General features: G+C 36.8%; 1 protein-coding gene across 1 annotated transcript in view; it reads left to right on the top strand.

Annotated features, from left to right (window-relative positions):
• Positions 1–22,779, top strand: part of LOC128742126 (innexin shaking-B) — a 195,732-nt gene that overhangs the window by 155,193 nt on the left and 17,760 nt on the right. Inside the window, exon 5 of the mRNA XM_053838349.1 lies at positions 22,099–22,253. Coding sequence (XP_053694324.1) covers positions 22,099–22,253 — 155 coding nt within the window. The remainder of the gene's footprint in view (positions 1–22,098; positions 22,254–22,779) is intronic.

Here is a 22,779-nt window from a genome sequence, read left to right as displayed (position 1 = left end):
GAAAGATCCATCCAAATAAAAATAAACGGTACCAACCAAACCTACCGGCTACATCGATCAGCCTCAACCAGCATAAAATAAAAATTTCGCATGATTTTTTTCAATTCCATTCACAGTCCCGTGATTACACGATCATACGACTGGAACAGTTCTTTCCCGAGCTAAAATCGAACAGCGACAGCCTCTACGGCATCGATGTGCTTCGCGTTTAGTTTTCTCTATGAGATACGAATTGACTGGCGGTATGTGAGAGAGTTTTATCGCAACTGTACGTTGGAAGAAATATACTGCGCGAATGCGGTATGTGATCAACCATCGAAAAAACTCTCGACAGTCAAGAGGCCTGATTTCTGGATTACTTGTAGTTCTGCGCGCAGCCCCAACTCTTCTAAGGCGATCAGTAGAGTACAGGGAACTTGTCCAGTAGCAAAGAGTAATCTCTGGAACTATACGTACTTCCTCAAGGTGCCATATTTGCCGTAACTCCTCGGCCAAATCATGGTATTTCGTGATTTTGGTGGAGAAAGTTGACTGCACATTGTGATCAGCGGTACAGCGATATCGATGAGGGTGACCCGCTTTATCGTTTTGTTGTGGACCACGATGTCAGGGCGATGGGCACGTATCCGTGACATCCGTGATAATCCCGCGATCCCAGTACAGTTTTACACATTTAAAATCCGTTTTGGTCCATTTGACCACCATGAAGCTGTATGTCAACAGCGGCACGGCAAACGTGTTTATGGCCTTGATCTTGTAGCCGGCCGAGAGAAAAGTCTTCATTATACGGTTGATACGATGCAAGAAATTTTCCTGCAGTTCTTTCTTGATCATCGTGTGGTGAATACCTTTTAGTTGCAGGAAACCCAGGTATTTGTACGATTCACCTTCAACCATACTCTGAATCTCTTCTCTAGGGTTGACGCAAACTTACGGCGTCCAGAACTTTACCCCGACGAATATTGACGAGTCGACATTTGTCGATGGCCAACTCCATCCGGATATCGTTGCTGAACGTCAAAACCACATACAATAATTGATGCAGTTGATCCTTCGTTTCCGCAAACAGCTTCAAATCGTTCATATAGAAGGTGTGGGTAATATTTGTTCTCGTTGTCCCACTCTTCAACTTGTAGCCATAGCTGGTTCAGTTGAGTGTTCTGCTAAGGGGGTTCATCGCAAAACAGAACCATAGAGGACCAAAAGGTGTCACCTTGGAAGATTCCCCTTTTTATGCTAAGAGTTCTGGATCGTAACACTGTTGCCCCGTCGGTAATGTGCAGTGATGTGTTCCACATTCTCATTGCGTGCTTCATTAACCTGATGATCCCACCGTCTATTTAATACAGTTCCCATACCTTTATGAGATACTAGTGTGGTACAGAGTCTGATTTTTTATAGTCGATGTACGCCATACCAAGGTTTCATTTGTTTTGGCTTGCCTGACCAACAATAACTGCATGTTGATGACTTGGTCTTTGCAGCCCTGTGTGTTTTTCGGCAGTCTTTTTGTTCTTCTGTCATGTCTCCGTTGGCATCACAATGGTTCTGCACTTTACTACTAATTACCGACGACAGCACTTTGTACAGACTTGACAAGCATGTTATTGGTCTGTATTTGGCTGGATCAGCCGTGTATCGGTCCTTCGGTCTCTTAGGACCATATTGAAGCATTCCACTAACCGTCCGTGAATTGTGGAGATCTTTTTATACCAGAAATTGTGGACAAAGTCTGGTCCACGTGTGGCCCAATTCCTAGTATACCGTGTACCGTGTAGCCTCGCGAATATCCTAGGCGGTCACTAATACAGCAGCCATGCTATCAATTCCATCACTATTTTTCTCCTCTTCTACCAACCACACCCAATCATTGATGTGTTGAACGGGGTTCTCCCATAAATTGACCGAGAATTGTGTAACTTGGCCAATCTCCGGAAGTCCTTCGCTGTAGTCAGGTTTCTCTTTTCTGACGAGGTTATAGAACTCCCTTCCGTTAGTGTTGAACATTCGGTTTTGTTCTTTCCGCTTCGAACATTCAGCATAACGTAACATCCGCTTTGCAAGAGCACTCAACCGATGTACATGGGTGTCGAGGATCTCCGTAACGTTTAGTTCACTGAGATTTTGGAACTCTGCGGGTTTAACAATTATTATTATTATTATTTAACCACCTTGAGTAAGCTACATAATCTTACCCAAAGTGGCACAAAAACCCAATGTCTTTTTCAACGATATACAATAAAAATACCTAGAACAAAATTAGTAAAATAACTTAACTACACAAAAAAACATTTTAAAATTGCACAAAAAAGTAGCTCAAAGTCCATGCTGTTTCCTCGACGATTGTACTCCGAAGCCATACGACACACTAGTTCATGAAGTCCCTTGTGAGTGCGGTGTGAATCGACGCATAGAAACTGTTGATTGCTTTGAGGCCGCTGAGGACAGTACAAGTGAAGCTGCGACAGAACAGCAGGGCAGTCAATAACACCCAACAGGATCTTATGAGCAGTCTTGGCTAAGATGTCCTTTCGTCGCTGCTCCAGAGGTGCAATCCCAACTACCAGGCATAATAAGTTCCCCACAAGGTGGAAGAGCATCAAGGTTTCTCCAGGGTAGCCTGCCGCAGATCTTACGTATGAAGTGTTTTTGTATTCATTCTACGCGAAATATCCAATACAGTAGGATTTCGAATTTGCTTTCAACTACCTTTGTCTTTATACATTGAATCTAATCCAAATTGATGTCCTGCCCGAGCAGGAGCGAAGAGCAAAATAATATCAAAATGTGTTATTGGAAATCGAATAACTCATTTCAAAATTTGGTCTTGTTTTGGCTGACATAGTTGGTAAAATGACAAAAAATAATATCAAAATTTTACTCCTTTAAGGTCAAAAGAATAACTACTTGTGTTATTTGAATAACAAAGAAATAACATGACTGTGTTTAGAGTTTAAAATAACATATTTTAGTATTATTAAGGTATTGAATAACAAATGCAGTAGTATATGTGATAATAAAAAATCATTTTATAAAATAGTTATAATCTAAAATCTCTTTATTCAATAAAAAAATTGTATGAAATATATCGAATGTCATTTCAAGGCCAAAATAAGATATGATAACAAAATCAGTTATTAAACTCATCTTACAACCACTGTTTTAAATATCTACTCAATAACAAAATGTGTTATCAACGTATCTCCATATGTATTCAATAACAAAATATACCAGTATAACACAGTTTGATATTGTTTTTATATTATTTTGCTATTCGCTCCTGCTCGGGTGAAGGTGGGCGGTAATCCTATCCTTTTGCCAGATTGTATCCATATAGGTGCTGCAAGAATTTGTCCGGAAATGTAGTCTTACATGGAAACAGGACTGAAAGAATATTTGTGCATGTGACGTAACGCAGCAATTCTCAAAGCGAGGAAAATCAGCGACTCTTTTATCCGAAAATAGTTTTGAACGATTTATTTGCTGTCTTGCGTCAGTTAGTGAATTAGTTCCCTGTAATTATTTACATAGTTTCAATGGCCAAGCATTACATTTAGATTAATTTCTTTCGAAAATGATAGACATGGTAGGAGCGATCCGTAGTGATGTCAATGTTTATTTGACCATCAACTCAGTATAAGGTCAATGAGGTTTAAAAAGTTGTGGCAGATGAAGACATTTGATGGTATTAGTAGCGAAAAATCAGAAAACGACGTCAAACAGACCGCGTTGGACAATGGGGTTTGTTTTTGGAGATTGACGTCACACTTCATAATGATTGATCGATTCACAATACCACCCATACCATGATGAAATTTCTTCATTGCACTAACACCACTTAACCAACATTGCCACACCTGTATATATCACTTTGGTATAAGGCAGTCAGGTACAAAACATTTTGCAAACAACTTTAACTTACTTATATAATAGCTTTCAATCAAAAACATGAATAATACCATGTAAAAAATTATCGACTTGCAAAAATTTGGATTTCTTAACCTGCAGCACAATCAAGGCATTTTAACATAACAATTTTTTGATGTCAAATTACAGTAAAGATTTGTATAACGCGGTGGGAAGTGCAGTACACCCATCGTGATATATCAGCTCAGCTGTCCATTAATCAATAAAGTTTATTTATTTATTTACTATTTGATGGGGCTTTCAACCGTTGGTTGGTTCGCCCTAAATCAATAAAGTTGATTTTTGGTAGTTGACTAGGTTATATCACATATTCACATGCTAACAATTTAATTAAATTTGTTACTAATTTAATTTAATTTAAACTTATCTTCTTGTATCAAATTTACAGGAATGTTTCAGAGCATGTATTGCAAAACAGCAAATTAAAAAAATTGCATGACAAACGTAACTTCTTTTCGGCGAGACGATTAAGGCTAGACGAACTTGATATCTGTGTTGGAAAAGTGCGCTACAGCTGTAGTGTTCGGTTATAATGTGATTTTATATGGATGCACATGTTTGCCGTTTCATTTGAAATAACTCTGAAATCTTTTGAAAATTGAACGAATACAATGTTGCTACGTTGATAATGTTACATTCAACGTATGTATGTTACATGTATATATGAAGAATCATAGTATTACATGCATGGATACATGCTTCTATCGCTACAAAGAGACTTGCGTAGTCCTACGTTACCACGCGGTCGTGTCTTGTACACATCCCCTCTGATTTTTGATCGATTTTTATACAACTTGTCTTCAAAGAACCGTCTAAGATTGACCTCCAATGAAACAATATACAGTGGACTCTCGGAAAAGTCAATCGATTGGGGAATGGGTCGATTAACTTTTCTGAAATATTAACTTTTCTGAGTAGTCCTAAGAGTCATTGAAAATGATAAATACAAAAGCGAAAAATATATTCTCGGACACAGAATACACATTATTAAGTATCTGGAAGTTGTAATGTAGAGAAATATGTCGCAAGATCTTTAAGAAATAATACTTAGTTCCTTTCAGTTAATTTAAAATAGTGAAAACAGTCAAAAGTAAAGATTTTTCGTATTCTACGACAACGTTTTGATAATGTTCGCGATTATTTTTTGTTCCTGCTGTTTCTTATTTTGCATTTAAAATTCAATCTGAGTTTGCACTTTTCTTACTGGAAATCAAAAATCCAGAAGTAACTATGTGCCCGTATTGAATTATTGCTACAACTGTCCGGTACAAGAGTTTAATTTAATCCCAGTTATGATGAGACGCTGTATGAAGCTGTGAAAAGGCGACAATAAACCGAAAAGGAAGAAATAAAGGTAGAAGGAAAACATACGTGTGTGAATGAACCAATAAATTCGAACTCTCAGAAAAGTGAAGGCAAAAATTAACTTTTTAAAGCGGTACATGAGAGCTAATATTCGCTTAACTTTTCTGAACAATTAACTTTTCAGAGAGTTTACTTTTCCGAGAGTCCACTGTACTTGCAAATTTTGAATCCATTTTCCCGGAGATATTTCAGATTGTTTATTGTTTATTGTTTATTAATTAAAAGTCAACAGATTTTTATATCCTACTGACTACTTAAAAACTAATAGCAAGAGCTCTAAAGCAGGTTTTCAGCACGTTGCGGCTGACGTCAAAGTCGAAGTAGGTCACAAAACGGTTGCAGTTCCGTTGTAAGCCGGTTATAGTACCGTAGTTATAAGTACTGTAGTTAGTTCTCCGATGTGGTATATGCAAGAAGGAATTGTTCCGCGTTAAGTGAGACCGAGTTAAGATGTCTAGTCTTCCTAGAATCCAAGGACAGTCAATCCGGGATGTCAGAACATCTGATACGAAGACGGCTCTAGTTACGTCCCGATGTGTTTGCAGGGTGTCCAATTTGATTAATCTGCAGCGCTGTTCGTAGCTTGGTAGCCGGAATGGATCATTCCATGGTAACCTACGGAGGGCAAAGCGGATGAACCTCCGTTGTACCGACTCTATTCGAATGACGCCGTTTTGGTAATACGGGCTCCATACGGGTGCGCAATACTCGAGGTTGGAGCGAACCAACGCACACAAGAGTGATTTCAAACAATAAATATCGTTGAAGTTTTTTGCGATGCGCATGATGAATCCCAGGTTTCTGCAGGCCTTGTCGACAACGAATGATACATGCTGTTTGAAAGTCAATTTAGAGTCCAGCAGTACCCCAAGATCCTTGATGCAATCTACACGGCGTAAGGGTACGCTTGATAATCGGTAATCGAATATTATAGGGTTCAGCTTTCTCGAGAACGTTATCACTTCACATTTGTCGGGGTTTAGTACCAAGCGTTTGTGTTCGCACCATCCAGCGAATATCAACAGTTGCTCCTGGAGTGCGAGAGTGTCCGTTGAATCGTTAACTTTCGAAAACAGTTTCAGGTCGTCGGCGAACACAAGCCGAGGACCTTTGAGCATTAAGTTGACGTCGTTGAAATAAATAAGAAAGGCCAACGGTCCGAGATGGCTACCTTGTGGGACTCCAGAAAAAGCGGTGAAAGCAGGTGAGGTGAAGCCATTCATAGACACGTTGATGGGACGGTTCGTCAGATACGATTTAAACCACTGAAGCAGCGGCCCTCCAATACCCAGTTTGTCCAGTTTTGCAACGGCGATTGGATGATTTAGCTTGTCGAAGGCGGCGGAGAGGTCAGTGTAGATAACGTCCGCCTGGGATCGGTCGTCAAAGCAGTCCGTTACGTACGTAGTGAGAGTTAGTAGATTGGTAGACGTTGAGCGCTTCGGCATGAATCCGTGTTGCTCATCAGCGATGTATTGCTGGACGAACGAGGAAATTGGCACGAATTTATTTAATAATGGTTTGAGACCCCTCACCCCTGTGGTAGGAGGATAAGGACTCTCATACAAATAAAACAGAAATGTTTGCGTATGTGCCACACTTTCTGCTATGTAACAAGCGGTAAGCTGTGAAAGTAAACTAGTAAAACCTTCTCGGAGCAAGAGACAGTAAATCGACGCCGCTAGCTTACGTGCCTGTTTCCATTCACGTCAAAAAAGAAGGACATTCGAATGGCACGTCATATTTGCGATGAACGTGCTTTGACTTTAATGTTATTTCTAACTAATGGCCCTTTTAAAGGTCATAAGCGAGTTAAACTAAGATTATTGAAACATGTCAAGCTATGCAAATTTATATTTAATACAATAATCTGTGGGCTGGGTCATTCATTACTTTATTTACTTTATTTCAACCTTTATGATGCACACAAATTTTTAAAAGAAATCTATGTCACAATGGTTGTAGGCGTTGTACTTATGAACCCCCGTCCACGTATTTTCAAAGCCACCATTGCATTAAATGTAGAATTGAGTCTGAATATTTCACATTTCTCTTTTGAACATTCACTTAAACAATGGCACTCACAGATTCTTATAAACATACATATGCCAGAAATACAGTTTACATTAGTCGTTGATCTAATAATCTGATTTAGTTCTACGTCACCCTTTCGTGCAACCCTTAGTGCTGTATACCTTGTAGTTTTTATATATACGTTCTGCCGCGTTGTGTCAATCCATAATTTAGATTCAGACCAGTATCGCAGAGGAATGAAAGTTTTTGACTGTTAAGGAGGGACATTACTCTGGAAGGTCGCAAACTTAGGGATTTTCATTAATTTTTCGGATGCTCGAATTATAGTTAAGTGTTTGGGTATTTTGATTATTGGTTAAGGTATATTTAAAGATGTACTAGCTGACCCGACAAACTTCGTGTTGCCACAAATTAACCTGTGTTGTACATAAATCATGAATCTCGGATGATCTTTGTCACAATCTCGAGTTTGGCAAGTTTCTGAGGAGTTCAACCTTAGATGATTCATTTTGGCAGTTACGTAACTATGAAAGCATCCCAGGTAACCAATAAGCATCACCAATGCTATTCAAATGTAGGCCAATAAGCATTTAATTCGCCTTAAATGCTATTTTGGCAAAATATACAGCTACTTTACTGATACCCTTCTTATAGTGCTGACAATGCTAATTTACAGGTAATTACCGACATGAAGAATTTGAATACAATTTTGGATGCCAATTTACAACACCTATGCAGTCAAAAAGCTAATATACAACAACGTGCAGTATAAAATGCCAGATACGCTGATTTGCTGCTTATGTTAATGCTTATTAGTTACCAGGAATGGGTAGTTTAATATACAAATTTGCAATTTTCCCTCACACTAAAGTAGAAAACAACTCTCCTGTCCCCTCATTGCATAGCCAGAAAGCGGATAGTAATATTCGCCATGATTGTACAACATTTCGCCGAATATAATTTTGCGAAAAACCTTAAGCGGTATGTACCATTTCACGGAAATTTTTGTTGTGGAAAGTATCATTTCGCGATCCTTTCCTTACTCGCTATCGCTCGTTCCAGGAAACCCAGGTAAACAAATAAACCTAGACAGTAGTAATTTCTGCGGGGAGTTGCCCCCCCGCCCCCACAGTGGGCGCTTCCGACGGCGGGTCGCCGGCAACACTCGCGGCCGTCTCGTCCTGAATGATCTAGTGTTACTATAGATAGTCTTTGTGGTCTTGTTATTGACTAATGTTTTATGGAAGAGTGTCGAATTTCTCGAATTCGATTAGTTTTGGAGTTTCGCAAAAAATTCTGTTTTATTGGTATGAGAGTCCATATCCCTCTACCACAGGGGTGAGAGATCTCTAACTATCATAAAATAAATTCAAGACTACAAAATCTCCCACATGCCAAATTTGGTTCCATTTGCTTGATTAGTTCTCGAGTTATGAGGAAATTTGTATTTCATTTGTATAGCAGCTCCCCCTCCTAAAGTGGGAAAGGGTCTAAATTCACCATAGAAAATATTCTTGCCTACAAAATTGCTTTGCTGACTGTGGTAGAATGTGCACGTAATCTGTTTGTGCAGTGGCAAATACATAAATACCTATGTTTTTGGTTGCCTAAAATCGCCGAAGCTATTACCAGTTCTGGATTCTAAAGCGCTCTTTCTAGTGCCATTGTTTATTTAATGTAAAACTGTGTTATGCACTAGAAAATTAAAAGTTGAATATTGTCAAAGCTATAATCACTTGTAAACGGACATTGTGACAAAAGACTTGCTTTTCGAGCAGTTTGTACACTCAATATCGTCTATCATAAAAACCAAAATGTCCGATGATGAAATGAGTTGCAAACGATTGCGTAGTAACTCACTCCGAAGTGGAAACCAGACATCTACTAACAAAGAGATGAGTGTTGCCGAACTCGCTACCTTGATGACTTCTCAGCTGTCGACATATTCACGAAGTGCCAAAGACGACAACAAGAAACTCGGAGATAAGCTGGACAGACTAACATCGCAAATGGAGAGTTTGAAGTCGGATCTCTCTGCAGATATCCAGAGATTAAGAGAAGAATGCAACGGATCTCTGACTGAGCTGGCTGCAATAGTTGACAAAAATAAAATTGACACTACGCAACGACTGGACTCCATTACCAGGATGGATGATTTGATTGTAACTGGGGTTCCTTTTGTCGAAGGTGAAAATCTTACTGAATATTTCTATGGATGGTGCCGTGTTCTAGGGTACAAGGAAAACAACTTCCCTTTTGTTGATATTCGCCGACTATCATCGAAGAGGCTCGAGAATGGCAAAAGTGCAGTAATACTGATACAGTTTGCCTTCACTGTGCACAGAAATGATTTCTTCGCACGGTATATGCGGACCCGTACTCTTTCCCTCACATCAATTGGGTTTTCTGTTGATAAACGCATTTTTATTAACGAGAACCTGGGACCGACTGCAAGGGAAATACGATCGAAGGCTCTGAACATGAAGAAAGATGGTAAACTACGTTCTGTGATGACTAAACAAGGTGTGGTATTCGTGAAATGCAGTCCAGATGACCAGGATATGCCAGTTTCATCTCTCAATGACCTTGAAATGCTGATTCGTAGAAAATAACTTTTCCTTTCGACTTTGTTTACAATTTTATGTGCGATGAACCAGAGTGTGTTCGCAATTTTGATATGCTATTGATATCTCTAAGCTTTGTTTTGAGCCATATATGTTTATGTATTTGTGTAACTGTAATTAGAAAATTGTAATGAATATGTTGTCGAGTAAGATTGCTGTAGTTAAGTTAGAAATAGTGTTCGAAACAAGCCTTCTCCAACATGCGGCTCTTCCCCAAAACGATTATGGCTAGCGTAAACAATAGTGCCGCCTCTACAGAATGGTGTATTCCAGGAACTGTTATGAAATCTGCTCTTTACCCTGGTAAGCTCTCAATATGCTTGGCGAACAGTCAGAGCATTTGTGCTCGGAGACTAAGTAAGCTTCATGAATTGAAGCAGGTCTTTGATATATCCAGCGTAGACGTTGCATGCATTTGTGAAACTTGGTTGAATGAACGCATTGACGACAGTGTGATCAGAATAGATGGTTACAATCTCGTTAGACACGACAGAACCCTAAGGTTGGGCGGTGGAATCGTTATTTATCTGAAGTGTGGATTAAGCTACCGTGTTGTTGATCAATCTGCCAATGCTATTGATGGGACCACTGAGTATTTAATGCTAGAATTGTCAACCAGTGGAACCAAAATTCTATTGGCTGTTTTTTATAATCCTCCCAACGTGGATGCTTCGAGTATTTTAGACATGTTGCTGGAGAACTATGGTTCGCTATATAATCATGTATACTGTTTAGGAGATTTCAATTCAAATTTGCTTAACCCTGAGTTATCTTCGACGAGACGGTTTAAAGATGTTTTAACCAACCATCAATTAGTTAACATAGGTTGTGAACCCACTTTTTATTACAATAATGGCTCTTCCCAGCTAGACCTCATTCTTACCAATAACGTTTCCCGAGTTTTAAGATTCAGTCAAATAGAAATTCCAGTTTTATCAAACCATGATCTTCTCTTTGCATCACTTGACTATAATTCAGCCGTAGAATCTAACAACGTTATTGTTAGCTATCGTGATTACAATAGCATCGACGTTGAAGGTCTTAGAACTGCATTAACTGATTGTGACTGGCAGCCGTTTTATTCATCGACTGATACTGATGTTTTAGCGGATTATTTCAATTCCATTGTTGGAAATCTACATGATCAATATGTACCTACGGTGGCTTTCAGGACATCTAAATCAAGTCCTTGGTTTAATAGGGACATTGGTAGAGCTATAGTAGATCGTGATTTAGCTTTTAGACAATGGAAAATCTCGAAAAACTCTGATCACCATACGTTATACAAAACACTTCGCAATAATGTGACGAACTTGGTGCATAAAGCCAAGGAGCGATTTTATTGTAATCAACTTAATCCTGCACTATCTACTAAAGTTCTGTGGAAGCGTTTAAATAATATGGGAGTAGGGAAATCATCTGCCAAGACATCCAACAGTTTTAGTGCCAATGACATTAACGAACACTTCGCCAGTAATTATTTGAACGATGATCCACATCAGCCATTTACAACTAGATCACATGACAATCCGTTTAATTTCATTGCAGTGAATGAAACCGAAGTTGTAAATTCTCTATATGAGATCTCCTCTAATGCAATTGGTACTGACAATATCTCTCCTCGGTTTTTAAAAATGATTCTGCCAATGGTTATAACCCAAGTGATTTTTTATTTAACACAATCATCACTACACGTAAATTCCCATCTGCATGGAAATACTCGAAAATTATCCCAATCAGAAAGAAAAGTACAGTTAATACCATTGATAACCTACGTCCCATTAGCATTTTGAGCGTACTTTCGAAAGCGTTTGAGCGCATTGTTAAAAAACAAATTTGCACGCATACCCATGAAAATAAGCTTATGACGGACTTTCAATCAGAATACAGACCTAATCACAGTAATAAAACTGCCATGCTGAAGATATTTGACGATATAGGGATGATTATGGATGAAGGAAAGCCAGTAGTTTTGATTTTATTGGATTTCTCCAAGGCGTTCGATACAATATCGCACAGTAACTTATGTCGAAAGTTAGTAAACAAATTTGGTTTTTCGAGTCATGCTGTTGAACTTATTAGTTCATACCTAAGTGAGCATTTTCAGACTGTTTGGAATAATTCTTGTTCTTCTAATTATGTTCCGATTAGTTCAGGAGTGCCTCAAGGCTCAGTTTTAGGACCAGTTTTATTTTCGCTGTATATAAACGACCTTCCAAGCATACTCAAACATTGCCTGATCCACCTTTACGCAGATGACGTGCAGTTGTATTATAGCTGCAATAATCTAGATAAAAATGTTATTGCTTTGCAACTAAATGACGATTTGTCGAGTATATCTGAGTGGTCCGTGAGAAACAAATTGTCCATCAATGTAGATAAATCGTATGCAATGTTCATAGGCGACATTAGAAATGACGTAGATAAACCGTCCTTAAGGCTGAATGACACTTCTTTGCCATTTGTTAGTTCTGTTACTAGTTTAGGATTTAAAATTCAAGAAAATATGGAATGGGACAACTTTATCATTGTACAATGTGGAAAAGTATATGGCAAACTGCGCTCATTGCATCTTAGTGCTAGTTTTTTGAGAACTGATACTAAAGTTAGACTGTTCAAAGCACTTATCCTTCCACATTTTATGTCATGTGATTTCCTTTTGATGCAGGCTTCTTCAGTTGCACTCAATAAATTAAGGGTGGCGTTAAACTCATGCATAAGGTTTGTTTATAATCTAAATAGTTTTTCTCACGTTTCGCATTTACAATCACAGTTAATCGGATGCCCGTTTCAAAATTTTGGAAAGCTTAGATGTTGCTTGCTGATGTTTCGTTTAGTAAAATTCAAAGAACCGCACTATTTATTCAGCAAACTGAGATCTTTACGGAGCGTTCGTTGTCAAAAATTTGTAATACCACGGCATCGATCCCGGAAGTATGGTAACTCATTTTTTGTAAGAGGCGTAGCAATTTGGAATTCATTACCAAATGATTTAACTTTGGAAAGGTCAGAAGCAGCATTTAGGAGAAGATTGTTCGAGCACTTTCAATGAAAATAGGACGATAAGAAAATGTTTATGAATTAGAAATTATGATTGTACCTAATTTATGTGACACTAGTTCTACCATATATATATTCATTGTAACATTTGAAAAGGCATTGCCTTAAGTTGCAGAATAAATAAGACAAATAATAATAATAATAAAAAAATCACCCACATGCTGAATTTGGTTCCATTTGCTTGATTAGTTATGATTTCCTCAAGTTATGAGGAAATTTGAATTTCATTTATATGGGAAGCCCTCCCCCCTCTCTTAAAGTGTGAAGCGGTCCTAGTTCACAATCGAAAATATTTTTGCCACATGCCAAATTTGGTTCCATTTGCTTGATTAGTTCTCGAGTTATGAAGAAATTTGTATTTCGTTTGTATAGGAGCCCCTCCTCTTAAAGTGGGTAGGGGTCGTAATTCACCATAAAAAATATTCTTGCCCTCGAAAACTTTCACATGCCAAAATAGGTTCCATTTGCTTGATTACTTCTAGAGTTATGAGGAAATTTGTTTTTCATTTGTACTGGAGCCGCCTCTCTTAAAGTGTGGAGGGGTCTTAATTCACCATAGAAAATATTCTTGTCCTCGAAAACCTTCACATGCCAAATTTGGTTCCATTTGCTTGATTAGTTCTCAAGTTATGAGGAAATTTGTATTTCATTTGTGTGCAAGCCCCCCTCTTAAAAGGGAGAGAGGTCATTTATTCCCCTCCTAAAGAGGGTAGGACTCAATTCACCATAGAAAAAACAATTGCCTGCAAAAACACCCACATGCTTAATATGGTTCCATTTGCTTTATTAGTTCTGGAGTTATGAGGAAATTTGTATTTCATTTGTATGGCAGCCCCCTTCCTAAAGTGGGGAGGGGTCTTAATTCACCATCGAAAAAATTCTTGTCTCCAAAAACACCCACGTGTAAAATTTTGTTCCATTTGCTTGATTAGTTCTCGCGTTATGCAGAAATTTGTGTTTCATTTGTATGGGAGCCGCACTCTTAGTGGGGGGAGGGGTCTCTAACCATCATAAGAACCTTCCCTGGCCCCAAAAACCCCTATATGCAAATTTTCACGCCTATCGGTTCAGTAGTTTTCGATTCTATAAGGAACATACGGACAGTTTGCATATCATTTTTCCCAGTTCTTCCAATGTTCGTTCTTCACGAAAACACATTTACTCCCTAGTAAGAAGTACAGATCAAGCTATTGACTATGTTTTCATGAAAGTACATTGAAAAAAAGCTCAAGTTTTTATTTTCATGCAAAAATAATTATCTAAAGGAGTCCCAACTAAGAAAAAGTTCAATTTTTCTTTTTCGTATTTCATACCTAATGCTCTGCTTAGTCATTTTTTCAAATTCAGGTATGGGTAAATGATTTTGAAATGGACCTAGTCGAATTCTGATCTTGAATGGACCTATTTTTAAATAAGAATTTTAGGATATAATTATCAAGTCTTTGTACTGTATTTAGCTTTTATGTTTATCTTTAATCATTTCTGAACGTAAATATACTAAAATTAAATTAAAATTATATCCAAAACCACTTTATTGCCGCGTATTTAAAAGTAGCTGTTTTTCAGCGTTTTGGCAGTCACCATAGAGTATTTTCAAACTGTTACTACCCGGAACCCTTCTGGTTTGAAATAAAACAATACTCTTAAAATAATGCTAAAATATGTGTAATTTCAATTTAGGTATTTAAAAGTTCAGTAAAACCAGTAAAATCTTCAAATTCCTTAAAAATGTTAACCCCCTTTTTTGATCTTGAATGGACCTAGTATTGATTTTAGAATGGACCTAGTTTTGCGCTCCGAGACATCACTGGCGGTAGCTATCATTGCCTACCACTAATGAACACGCCGTTGTATATTCCATAAAACTGTTTTGTTGTCACTATAGTATCTCCGTTTATAATTAATCTATAAGCACGGGATATTGAAAGTAGGCTTGATTTATAGCCTAAATAAAAACTTAATTATATTGATAAAACTAACTATCACTCATCCTTTTTCGTAGTTGCTTCATAGTGTTTGTACATTGTAGCCTCTAGTTTTGAAACTAAAAAGTCTTCCTAATTAGTTAGCTAACATATGTCATTTTATGCTTAAAACAATATAAACTTAATTTATTCTCAGTATTATACAAAAATTTTAACCATCATTGATTAAAAGATAAGATGGATCAAAAGATAAGAGGGATACTAACTGCCTTCTGTTAAGGGAGCATAGTACCTTTTCAATTTTTTAAAACCTAAATTTTTTGATTGATTATTTCAAAAGATTAACATTTTGACCATATGTGTTTGAAGTCGTTTGAATGAATTCCAAATATTTGCAAAGTTACAGCTATTTGTACCGCGCATGTCTGGAGCGATTAAACAACGAGTAAAAATTTCAACGTCGTTTTTCTCGAAACCAGGTTTTGAAAGTCGGAACCATAAATATCTCAAGAACGGCTCAAGCAATTCTTATGATTCTTTTTTGTTTGAAAGCCAACAAAATTATCTAGTGTTTGACCCATCCTTTTCTTGATATTATAATTTTTGTATTTTTTAGAAATGTTTAAAGTCAATTTTTTCGCTTAAAAACCATACTTTTATGTATCAATGTCCGCCATTTTGTTATGTGTTCGGATTCTAATACAGGATGGATCAAACACGAGATAATTAAATGTTCTTTCATGTCGTTTTGGAATTTTTCAATTCGGATAAGCCCCCAGCGCCAATCCATGGTACCGCAATTCATGGTTTTTTTGAACGACTATCTTCAACAAGCCGTAGGGGCAAGGGGAAGAGGTTTCCTTATGAAAACAAAATTGCAAATATTAGTATAAAATGCAATGTTTCGAATGCAAAAAACCCGATTCAATTTGCCTTTCGCGTTATCGAGAAAAAATATTTGAAATTAGGCAAAAAATATGGTGTAAAAGGTACTATGTCCCTTAAAAAAGAGCTATTTTTGCGTCATTGGCATTTAGCACAAAACCTGTTACACTTAAATTTTTCAATTGGATTTTACGTATTTGTTTTAGCACGAAGCAAAAGTGTAATCTATATAATCTATATAAGTAATCTATATAAGTGGAGTAAAATTTTCCCAATTTGTTCGCCTTATGTAAAAAAAATCCCAAATTATGCTAAACGGGACAATTCTTGTATCATTAAAAATAATGTTCAGAAGAATGAAACAAGTTATTTGAGAATACAATTCTGAAGATTTATATATAGCTTTATTGTATAGGAAACTCTAATATTGGAACTTCGAATTGAGTTACGAAGCTAATATTCCAAACTCTATTTAAAGTGGTTATCCCTGTTTAACTATCTACAGGCAACATCGTAAAAATGGTTGGAATCATAAATTTTTTTCATGGACAAGTAACGTCCTGTATTTTCCATATAAATAGCTTGTTGCTTTAAGTTTAAGTTTTGACAAAACTCAGATGAGAAATAGTTTAAACACGTTAATCAAGCATATACCAAAGCTTCAAAACACCTTTAGCGCGCTGACCGAAAATCCTAAGGCCAATAAAATTCAACCGGATCCTGTAGTCACAAAATCAGACTCGTCTGAGTAAAAAGAAGCAGCCACTTCTGATGGTTAAGAACGCCAACTTCCTCACCCTTGTGAAACTTTGTGATGCCCAACCGTCCTACAAAATTACCCGGTTTGGCAATAAAATCATCTGTGCGTCGATGGAGGATTTAGAAATTAGGTAAAGGCCTGGATAATGATATGGTGCAAAAAATATAAACTTTGGATCAATGTTTGGACCGTTTTCGAACTGGATATCCTAAAAAAATAATATTGTATTTGATAATTTTCTAAATAGTTCAGTTAAAATAATTATGAGGCTCAGAATAAAGTAAAATTAGGCCATTACAAATATTTTATAAAGTTTTTGTCCTTCCGGTGTTGGGACACTGAAGGGGTGGGGGACAAAGTAAATTTTTTAATCGAGCAAAAAACATGGGTTTTAAGCATTTTTATTTAAAGTTTAAGCGTGAAAACCAAATCTGTTCTTGCTGTTAATATATACGTTATTATTTTCCATGCAAAAATGTACGAAAAGAAGACAAAAACGAGAGAATTTTTTTTGGACGATTTTCGGAAACTCCGAATTCGAATTTCCATTTCTGTTTCGTGCTAGAAGTGTTAGGTACATTCATTTTTCGAGTTTTTCAGGCTGTAGAGCCCACGGACAATTGAATTTACACTCATATCCTCCAATTTTTTTTTAGCCCCCCGATTTTTCAAGCCAATTTCCAAAGGGGGGTGACAAAAACTTATAAAATATTTTGCAAAGGCCTTATATTCCGCCGATAAGTAAGCAGGTTGACTTCACATCACCTTTTGGTCGATCGATTGACAGATAGATTAAAAATCAGTTTAGTAAAATATTCAAAATCATGCAACCGGACTAACGTTGTACTACGTCATCCGTGATCGTATCTTATACACAACCCCTCTGATTTTTTTCTTGGAGGATGTAAAGTTTTCTTTAAGCACCTCTCCCCTCTGACTTGTGACAAAATTAATACCTCCTTGTCCACCGAAATTGAGTGACCCTGAGATCTAAAATATTCAACTGTACCAGATATAAAATAGGAAGGTTCACCTATTTTCTATCTGGTACAGTTCTTCATCGACTATAATTTAAAATTAAAACCTAGTATCTAACCTTACCTTTAAACCTAGTAGAATTACCAAGTCTAATTTTTTCAAGCACCATTTACAGTATGATTTCGAATTTGACAACAAATGCGTGTCGCCTATGTTGCCACAATCGAAACCGTGGCAAAATCTAGACCATTTTTTAACTGAAAAAATTGCATATAAATGTGTCAAAAATTGAATAATTACCACTAATTAACGAATTTTTCACGATTGCAACGGTTTTATATTCAAAATGTTCGACAGGGGCTGTCGCAAACCTTTAGATACTTTGCAGTAAGACGTAGTCCTACGTCAGTAAAAGTCTGACCTTTCGAAATATGTAGTCACTAAATAAAAACTAGAACCCCACTGTACTTGATAAACTACGTTTAATACAAGTTATATTACATATTTTTAATGAATGGTTTAAATTTTTGACATAATTTTTTATGACGTAGAAATCGTTTCAGCCATATCTGAACAACAAATAATAATAAATTCCCAATATACAAATGTCACACACAGATACATACATAACGCATATCAAGTCACTGAAACATTGTTCAATTGTTGGGCTGACATAAAAACAAGACCCTCGGCGACTGTGACTGATTTCAAATTTTTCAACCGACTTTCATACCTTTCTAACAGAGTATAAGAAAGGTAAAAGCTGTTCAACCTTGTGTCCTATTAATAAATAACAGTAGTATAGTTGTACTATTAAAAAAAATTCTTTGTTATTATTTTGTTCATTTACATGGAAGAAACTATGACAATCCAAATTTAGGTCCATTTCAAAATCAAAAATAGGTCCAATTCAAGATCATGTTGGGTCCATTCAAGATCAAAAAAAGGCTTTGGCAAAAAACGATATATTTAATAAAAGTTTCATCAATTATATATTTTTAAAGTACTGATAATGTAGAAAAAATGTGGTACTTTCCAACAAATGGTAACACCACCACATATTATTTATAAATGACGAGTAAATTGAGCAGGAGTGCGAGTGGTGGTGTTAAAAAGCGCTAAATAGGTCCATTCAAGATCAATTACCCTATTGTAGAATTGAGGTCAAGTGAACTCATAATAAAATTTTGAAAATCTCTTTGTACTAGATATCCTGAAAAAGGAAATATTTGCGCAAAAATGTTTTTTCGAAAGTTTTTTGAATACTTGGTTTTGCAAAATGCTAATTCTTGAACGAATGGTATTAATATCAAAATATCAAGAAATCTATTATGAATACATTTTCCATATTGTCATTTCCAAACAAGCTTCGTATGTGGCTCTGAAGCCCAAAAGTTAAGGCCGTCTGTAAACCTATTAGAGTGTTAATTTTTATTTTTCTCTATATATTTTTATTCAAGTCTGCAAAAATTTTCTTTTGTGTTTACATATATGTTTCTATAAATCACGTAAATATTATAAAACTTCAGGTCATCATGGTGTTCATAATGTAAATTAAATGACGCTTACAAGTATTTACGCATCATAGGAAAGAAAATATAATTATTGTACGCTGAACGTTGGTAGTTTTATTGGTAAATAAGGATTTTGTGGGGAATAAGTAACTGATATTTAAAAATATCTTTATAGATGTTCTTGAGCAATTAAAAAATAATTATTGTGGCACTAGAAAGGCTAGGTCACACCGCTAGGTAGATTAATTCGGGTATTTTCATTAAAAATCGCCAATTGAGCGCTCATAAAAAATGAAACATCAAGAAACGGCTACGTAACAATTTAGGTCTATACCATCACAACGACGTTTACTCCAGGCTCTTCTGCATCGTATCTTTAGTTCCGCGAGGTGAGAGTTCCACCATGAAGTTCCTCTAGGCATCTAGATTGTTTTTTGCGGGCAAGCCGCCTCAAAAGCTTCCGCCAATTAACGATGTTGTGATAACTGCAAGTCAATAGATGATTCAAATACGTTACTCGTATTTTCTCACCGAAATTTTTTTAACAAGAATAACAAATAGATTTCACGGCGATAAACCCCAACAATAAAATTATGATTCAATCGTCGATTCGAATCCTTGAAATTTCACCGCGAGTTTCTCCTCAAAGACTTCCTAGTCAGAAAATCGCCGATTGCGAAATGTTGCAGCGTTCAAGTAGAACGTTCAAAATATTTAAAACAATGATATTTGAAACAAGCTATTGTGCCAATTCATGTCTGATCCTGTTAGAGCAGATATATCACTCTAGCCCTTTCTCTCTACAAGCTCGTATGAAAGTTGGACAATTGCCAATGTTGAGTTTGCCAAGGATGGAACTCCTCAAATATTCTATGAAAGTAGAGTCTGCCCCTAATAATGTGATGGGTATTGGCAACACTACCTACAATGTGCGAAACCCGTTAGATTGGCATCTGATTATCTGATTATCTTAGCTCATTTTTAAAAAGCCTATGGACATCAGCCACGCTACGGTTGGGACGAACCAACCACCGGTTGAAAGCCGCAAAAAAGCAAATCAATAAATATCCACGCTGTGACTGCACAAGTATCTCGAGTAGTCAACTCAGAGAAAAGCCATGTGCTTATAGGCGAACAAAAGCTTCATTCGACCAGTAGTTGGCGCCGCTGTAAAAATGATGATGTTTTTATTTCAAGCTGTCAAAACACATAGGAAACTGAAATCATCCGAAGTAAATTGGATTTTTTTTTTAATATACGTGCTTTGAAATCAATCAAATGTTATGGTTGGATTAGAAAATAACGTATATACTTACTATAGTTTTTATTTGCCTGCATTTCATTCAAAACTATTAAAATTTTAATTCATAATAAATACTAAATAATAAGGACATTAATTAAGCATGCCTTGGATGAAATATTGTTATAATTTCGCCTAAAACCATTAAAATTACCTTAAACAATGAAGTAGAACACTTTCATGATTATATCTGGATCTAAATTTTTCGGTCCCGCAACTATAAACATAACCATACATACCTAAACTAAATCCGGATCTCAATTTACTTATCCTAAATACACATTTCATTTGCAATCACCAGTGCGTAAATAAGATTTCTAACCCGCTGCGGAAAATTTAATGTTTGCAATAGTCATTTTACTGAGATTTAAATAAAAAATGTTTTTATTTGTATATCCATCCAGCAAAAAATTGTAACTGATCATCATTTTCCTAGTTCGGATAGTCAAATGTAGGAGTCCCATGGTCTTCATTAGTTTTGCGTTTATTCGCCTATTGACCTATGCCCTGGGCATCAAACGAGGATTTGTCATACCAGTTTTAAGTCAATAATTTTGGCCACGACACACTTGGTGGAATTTCCAACAGGGAAATTGGACAGAACCTCCACAGACAAACAGTCGAGACACTTACGTTAATTCCATCGTCTATTCAAAAACAACTTATTTTTCAAAAAAGCATGTTTCGCAACATGGCCACACCGCGGCGCTCGAGTGTTGCTTCGAGTTTCCAGTATAAAACCATACAGATGTAAAAAACCTACAGTATAAAATCCTGCAAATGTAAAAAACCTACAGTATAAAACCCTGCAAATGCAAGCTACTCCGCAACATACATAACAGAGGGCGCTAGTGTGCAAGCAAAATGTGTAGGACGATGGTTTTTGAAGAATTTTCTTCTATGTGTCATGTCAGTTCATCAGTGGAACATCTATGTTGTTCCCACGTGACGCACGAGATCGACTGTACCAGAGTCCCGCATGGCACAGTAATGGCAAGATGCCCAGAGCACTCCATTCCCGACTGGCATATTTTCACCCCTCCAGCCATTCGGTCATCGACACGGAGTTACCTAATTTTTTGCCCAAGTTTACAATTCGGGCGCAATTGCAAAATGTAAACGGACTGAGCGAGGGTTTCTTTCTCTATACTAAAGCTCAGTCTGTCCACATCCCGCAGCCACGGCCCTCCGAAAAACCTGAGCGGAATTATAAGATTACGAAACCGGAAGCCACACGGTATCGCTCCCCCTAGCTTAGCTGCGCAATTGTAACAACTGAAGTATATACAGGTCACGTGAAGGCGCTAGGATGACCAGTGTTTACAGGTCTCGTGAAGGCTTGGGATGACCAAAGCTATGTTGGGTGCTCCTTCACAGATGGTTTCCCCATTTTATACCCTCTCCTGGTGACAAAATCTATGTGCAAGCGCGGCAATGTATCGCACACATCCATTTTCTCGTATAGGTACAAATACTAGCATACAATGGTTCTATCACTGCTCGGTAGATAGCTTATTTACTAATGTTTATCGACTTTCGGTAGAGTTCCCCCGGTTTTTGATGAAATGATCTTAAGATTTGAATAATACGGAAAATCGTGAGTGAAATTATCATGCTCATATGGGACCAACATTTCTTTTCATTTATCATTATTAAAACATACTTTATATATTATAGTTCTTACGTCACGTACACTAATTGAGCATTATTTTATTATATTCTGTAGGCTATTTTGTTTTACACGCCACGATGGCTGTGGAAATCCTGGGAAGGAGGAAAAATACATGCACTTATGATGGATCTTGACATAGGCATTTGTTCCGAAATAGAAAAGAAGCAAAAGAAAAAGTTGCTTCTTGATTATTTATGGGATAATTTAAGGTGAGTATTATTTTAATGTTTGTATAAGGTAATGTCGTTAATGGTAATACGTAATAAGCTTATGAAATCTTGTCTTTCTAGTGTGTATATTATTTTTTTCGTTGATCCTGTACACATATATAATATACTGACAAAGAAATATATATGTAGTTTACCTTTGCCAAAAATATTTCATTGCAGATAACACCACGCGTCTCCATTCCATTACTACAACTTTGTTTTTTTTACCAAATTGTACATCAAAAACAAAAAAATAATTTTTTTTATACGTTATGTACAAACTCTGAGCCAGGGCCAGAAATCGTCGAAACAAATAAATGAAGCTGACTTTCTCATACCTTCGCTTCATTCACGAAGCGACTTGTTTCATTTGTTGAACAGAATGCTTCAAGCAAGCTTCAGTGGAAGTTGGTGGCTGTTCCAATTGACGACGTTCGAAAGTCAGGCACGATTTGTCGATATTGACTAGGTGAATTATAATATACATTGCATTCTCTGAATCAAATTCACTTTATTTGCATTCAAA

Source organism: Sabethes cyaneus, chromosome 3 (genome assembly GCF_943734655.1).
Source record: "Sabethes cyaneus chromosome 3, idSabCyanKW18_F2, whole genome shotgun sequence".
Classification (NCBI taxonomy): Eukaryota; Metazoa; Arthropoda; class Insecta; order Diptera; family Culicidae; genus Sabethes; species Sabethes cyaneus.
Note: the sequence above shows the minus strand (reverse complement) of the source record. Positions and strands in the feature narration are given on the sequence as shown.